The sequence below is a fragment of the Anolis sagrei genome, chromosome 3, assembly GCF_037176765.1.
Source record: "Anolis sagrei isolate rAnoSag1 chromosome 3, rAnoSag1.mat, whole genome shotgun sequence".
NCBI classification, from domain to species: domain Eukaryota; kingdom Metazoa; phylum Chordata; class Lepidosauria; order Squamata; family Dactyloidae; genus Anolis; species Anolis sagrei.
The window spans coordinates 106293255-106299633 of NC_090023.1; the positions used below are offsets into that span (position 1 = coordinate 106293255).

The window sequence follows — 6379 nt, forward strand, 5'->3', positions numbered from 1 at the left end:
AACATTCACACTTACTAGGCCTGTTTGATCAAGAAAAAATTTGTTTCTAAAATGTTTTGTAAATATTTACGAAATTTCGTAAATAACAAAACATTTTTTTGGAAAGTTTTGTAAATATTTTAAATATCGAAACAAAAAAACACCCCAATTACAAATCGATTTTAGAAACAAATTTTTTCTTGATCAAACAGGCCTAAAATATACCTATAGATACACACACTCCTCCTCTGGCTCTCAACCTCTGTACAGATTTTGCTCTCACTTCCTGATCATCCTCAAATTTATATCCCACTTTTCTTGAGAAATTGGGATTTTCAGATTATGAAAACCAGAGCTGATTAAAAACATGTAACATAGGTAAATAATGCTGCTACTTGGGGGAGGGGAGAGAGAATAAAAGCTCTGCAGGCTGTAGTAGCAGTCAAATGAAAATGGACACAATGAGAAACATCAGGCGGGAAAACAGAGTCAGGTGTGACCAGGGCATCCACAGGTTACAGTGGGCTATCTGCAACATCTCCCATTTGCACTGTGCATGTGAGTATGCTCACATACACAGCTGCGCATGCTATCCTTCCCAAGTCTGTGTGATTTCTGCCAATATATACCTAGCACAGATGTCACGAGCAGGATGAAGACAAGGCCTGTTGCTTGCAATATTGTTTGTATGGCCTTCTAACATGTTATTTTTAAAGTGACTTTGAACAGTGTGCATGAAAATATATACAGTTACCCCAAGAGGGTTAATTCTGTACCTAAGGAATTCTTTATCTTACCTCCACATTCACAGAAGTGCGACTGCTATCTAAAAGAGGTGTCCCTTCCTGAAGAACTACAGAAAATTGACTAGACAATTATGAATACCAACTTGGTACTACCCCTTTGGATCTAGAATCCCTAGAATCTATCATCCAGCATGACCAATGAGAGATGTAGTCAAAAGAGGGATTCTTCCAGTCTTTGGAAAACATGAAGCCACCAGAGAAAATCTTGCTATAAACCAGAAATCAGTCTCAGTTCAATGTTTTGCAAGCTGAAGTTCCCTATTTCACTTCCGGGAACCACAAGTAAAGCACAGCTGCAGAGGCTACTTGGCAGTCTTGTTTTTCCTTAATGTACCAGGAACTAGTATCTTACTGGTCCTCATTGATAACTTTCTGTTCTTTCCTGGACTTGTAGCCAGTCCTCTTCAGCTTCTTCTACACTGCCATATAAAAACCAGATTATATGCTTTGATCTGGCATATAATCCAGTTCAAAGCAGGTAATGTGGATTATCTGATTTGAAAATCCTGATTATCAGCTTTGAACTGGATTATATGGCAGTGTAGACTCAGATAATCCAGCTCACAGCAGATAAAATGGATTATCTGCTTTAAGAATCTGGATTTTATAGCAATGTGGAGGGGATACCAGTTGCACTGAATTATAGGATCGGATTTTTTTTTAACAAGGACCCAGCTGAAGACCATGAATTGCAGTCACAACTAAACAACATTAGATAGCTGTATTATTGATCTGATTTAATAATTCATATACACAATAGGAATTGTGGAAAGGCGAGAGAACTCTAGACTCTATGCCAGAGCTTTCCAAACTGTGTGTCGTAACATGTTTGTGTGTCGGCTGCAGTGTGTAGGTATGTGGCACAAACATTAACATGGAAACTCTATCTGAAACATGCAATCAAACATATATCAAAATATATAAATGAAAGGTTTTCATGAGATATGTTGTGTCTTCATACATTTTGTTATTACAGTTTATATATGGGACTGTAATAATAATAATAAAACTTTATTTATACCCCACCACCATCTCCCCAAGGGACTCGGAGCGGCTTACGTGAAGCCAAGCCCAACAGTACATCAATAAACAAAAGCAATAAACAAAAGAATAAATACAATACAGTTAATATAAATCACATATAAACAATAAATAACACACAAGGATTTAAAAAACCTATGGCCGGGCCAAATGTAATAGTTTAAAAATTAAAAAATAACGCTGGGCATGAACAAGGTAGGATATAACTGGTACAGGGTTTTCAAAGAGAGATGAGGGAACGCAGTCAATCCTATCTCTTATAGGGCGTCCGTTTAACCTCCGATTTGCTAGTCAAACTGAAAGACTGTTGCAAAATGATGCATGTCTAAAAATGTGTCACCAACAGGAAATGTTTAAAAAGCTCTTTAATATCATAAACCAAAATACCTGGATGCAAAAAAGAGACCAGTCAAGGATCATAGTGGGCGGTGAATCCTTGGACATCTCCTTATTCCTGCTCTTGAATTACATATCTCAGGAAGGGCCATTTGTTAGTTCAGGTTAACATCTCCTGATTTGTGAAATGCAAGGCATTGCCTACATATTATAGGAATCTTCACTGATTTATTTCCTTTGTTTTGCACTCTTCCTACAAAGGGGTCAGGATGGCATACATTCCTAGGATTGTGAATCTGATATGGGGGCTGGTTTTTCTTTCTTTCTCCTAAAATGCCAGGAGTCAATACTATATTTAAACATGTTACTCACAACTTTCTTCTCTGGAAACTTTCTTTGGACTGGCACTGGTTCAAGCACCACCATGCTGAGTAGCACTGATAGCGCTGACCACTACCCTCCCTGCCCCCAATCCATCCATCCAAGACAGAAAACAAACATAAAGCAATCAAGACCAAGTGAAAAGGGTCTCACTTGGGGCCAAAGCCACTCTCCCCAATTACCAGGTGCATTCCCACTCTCCTGGTCCCAAATAGGGCCTAGCTGTACTATCCACTGATCATGTGTTGCAAGCACAGTACCTAGGTGGTACCAGTATTTGCAGTTAGCAAGCATCAGTCTTGTGATATCTGTGTACATCCCAAATATCACAAGACTAGGTGCTGATGCTTTCTCCCACTGCAACTACTGGAAAAGTCCACAACAAACCTACCTCTATAGTACAATTTTAGCATCTTTTTGACAATGTCAATAAACATTGCTTAGGGTGGAGAAGGAACATGATGAGCTCAGGTAATGGGCCAGCCACACTCTTATATGTAGCAATCCAGGTGACAAAAAGACAAATGAATTCAATCATTTCAAGGACCTAGGACCTCTTCCACACAGCTGAATAAAATCCCACATCATCTGCTTTGAACTGTGATATATGGCAGTGTGGACTCAGATCTTCAAAGTAGATATTGTGGAATCTTCTGTTTTGATATTCTGTGGGCCTTTCCACACAGCCCTATATCCCAGAATATCAAGGCAGAAAATCCCAAAATATTTGTTTTGAACTGGGTTATCTGAGTCCACACTCAGATATTGTGGGATTTTCTGTCTTGATATTCTGGGATATATAGCTGTGTGGAAGGGCTCTAAGGGCCCTTCCACACAGCCCTATATCCCCAAATATCAAGGCAGAAAATCCCACAATATCTGCTTTGAACTGGGTTATCTGAGTCCATACTCAGATAATGTGGGATTTTCTGCCTTGTTGTTCTGGAATATAGGGCTGTGTGGAAGGTCACATAGTGTGGACTCAGATAACCCAGTTCAAAGCAGATATTGTGGGATTTCCTGCCTTGATATTCTTTGCACTGGGTTACGTGAGTCCACATTGTTATATATTCCAGTTCAAATCAGATAATGTGGGATTTTATTCAGCTGTGAGGAAGGGCCCCCAGTTCAAAGTAGATATTGTGGGATTTTCTGCCTTGATATTCTGGGTCATATGGCTGTGTGGAAGAGCCCTAGGAGTCACAACAATGCTAAGAAAATACTAATTGCAAACACACAAAACCCATCTGTCTCTTCCAAGGCATTGGGATGTCACAAACAAAACGCATGCACAAAGGGTGCACCTACATTGTGGAATTACTGCAGTTTCAGGTCACTTTTAACTACCATGGCTCCATGCAACAGCATCATGGGAGTTTTAGTTTCACAAGGCATTTAGCCTCCTCTGCTGATGCCTCCCCGAACTACAATTCCCAGGATTCTATAGCACTGAGCCATGGCAGTTTTAGTGGTGTCAATCTGCATTCACTCCACAGTGTAGAGCCACCAAAGAAACCCAGCATGATCTGCCAAATCTCAGGATGCAACTACAGTTTGACACCACTTTAGCTGCCATGGCGGAATGCTATAGAATCCAGGGGGTAGTAGTTTGGAAAGGCGGAGAAGGCTAAAGACCCTGGAAAACTACATCTCCCATGACCCCATAGCATTGAGCCATGGCCGTTAAAGTGGCACAGACACGGGAACGGGCGGCCCGGCCTGGCCTGCCCCGCAGGGCCCCACTTACAGGCGACGTAGGCGACCAAGGCGAGCCCCATGAGCAGCTTCATCCTCCTCCTCCGGTTGACGGCAGACAGCACGCGCTGCAGCGTCCCTTTGCTCAGCATCCCCTTCCTCAAGGCAAGGGGGTCGGGAAAGCTACCAGCCCGCAACCCACGGTCCCACGGCCACCGCACGAGCAAGCATCGGAGGCACGAACCCGGTTCTGCGCCGCTTCAGCAGCCCCAGCAACCGCGGCCGAGCCAGTTTCCCGGCCGCGACGCCGCCGCGCATGCGCGCACGCTCTCTCGCGCTCTCTGCCCCTCAGCCACTCATCGGGTAGAGCCAGGCGGCAGAGGTGGCGGGGATGACGTCACTGTGCCCGAAGTACGCCTGCGCGGGGAGCTGGCCGTCCTCGCGCTGGAAATGTGGGCGCGCGACAAGCTTGTGACGTATCCCTGCGAGGCGTGCCTGAGCGGGCTGGGAAGGCGTTGAAGCAAAGGACCTCCTTTTCCCGCTTCTATTTACTTATTTCTTGCGTGTTTCTTTCTGCCCATAGACTCTCAGGGCTCTTCCACACAGCCCCATAACTCAAGGCAGAAAAACACACAATATCTGCTTTGAACTGCCATGTATCCCAGCATAACACATCGCTTTGAAACTTCCTTCTGCTATGTAATTTAAGAACCTAAAGCTAGCCTAAATAAAAAGGCATTTGGTGGAAAGAAAGCTTCCAAAGTACTTTCACAGCCTGGGAGCAGACGTTGAAGAGATGCTGTTGGTTCAGAGGAGTTTTGCCTTTGCCTTCCTCTGAGGCTGAGAGAGTGTGACTTGCCTAATGTCACACCGTGGGTTTCCGTGGCTGAGTAGGTCTCCAGAGTCATAGTCCAGCACTCAAGCCAGTGCATCGTGTTTCCTCTCGTACTAACCTTACATTCAGAATTTAACAACACACTGATAGCTTCTATAAAAATAAATAAATAAAATGTTTGTATTCCGCTCCAATAAACTGTCTCATTCATGAGGTTGTGAAGCAATGTTTCCTGCAGAAACTTACAGCGCATAGGGTGCAGACCTAAAATTCATAAGAACATCAGCCCTGGCCTTGTCTTACACAACTGCCAAGCATGCCTGCCCTGTTTGGCACAAGTCTGCTCATGCAAAGCAGGTGAACATAGCACTGAATGAAACATGCAGAATAATCACAGGATGTTTCAAACCTACACCTGTTGATAGACTCGATAAGCTAGCTGGCATAACCCCCCCCCCCCCCAAATGTGCGACAGGAAGTTGCCCCAAACTGTGAGATAAATATGGTGGCAAAAGTATGATAGCTGGAACCCTACGCTGGTTGTGTACTGCAGGTCAGAATTCATGAAGGAAACACATGCGCAAGACAGCAAGACAGCAAGACAGCGCAGCGAGTGAGAGACACAGCTGTGAGGGAGGGAGGGAGGAGGGGTTCTGTGGCTCACACATCCTGCCCTCCTGGAGCCCTGGCTCCTCCACTGTCAGAAAGTGGGCAGGGGAAAGCACAAGAAGAGGGAAAGGGAGGGAGGAAATCCGATTCCTGCTGCCGTGTTCACACTAGGGCCTTGTAAAAACATTTTCCGGCCACCAGCACACTTTCCACTCTTCGAAGAAAGCAGCCCCAGCAGCTGGGAGCAGTCCAAGTGGACTTCCCTTCATTAATTCTGACACACATTAATGACCTTATACATAGGTTCCACCTTTGCATAGGGTCCCAACTATCATACTTTTACCAATATGGTTGAACACTGAAAGCCATCCACTGCATGGCTATCAGCCTCCTCCCAGTAGACTTAAATCAAGGAAACATTTCAAGAGAACGACCACTCTTAACGTTCCCGCAGCAACAGCAAGAGTATCCCTCTGGGCAGCTAAACCAGGAAATCCCAACAGGATGGCCCTGCAAAAGGGTCTGCCTCCAGGGGCAAATCAAGAATGGGCAACTTGGAGGTCCTTGAACATACTCAGAAGTGGAGTGGGCAGATCAAAAGACAACCTGGCTAAATGGCACTACCTAGAAGAATCCTCCACCTTGTGTGACTGGGGAGCAGAACAAACAATTCTGCATCTGTATGCTTACCCAAAAT

At 44.3% G+C, this 6379-nt stretch overlaps 1 protein-coding gene across 2 annotated transcripts in view; it reads right to left on the reverse strand.

The window, feature by feature from the left end:
* Positions 1 to 4592, reverse strand: part of UXS1 (UDP-glucuronate decarboxylase 1) — a 53583-nt gene extending 48991 nt beyond the window's left edge. Inside the window, exon 1 of one of the 2 annotated variants that reach the window (XM_060769707.2) lies at positions 4291 to 4592. In XM_060769707.2, coding sequence (XP_060625690.1) covers positions 4291 to 4390 — 100 coding nt within the window. In that variant the 5' untranslated portion in view covers positions 4391 to 4592. The remainder of the gene's footprint in view (positions 1 to 4290) is intronic. The other variant, XM_060769708.2, reaches the window with a different exon arrangement.
* Between the last annotated feature and the right edge of the window lie 1787 nt (positions 4593 to 6379).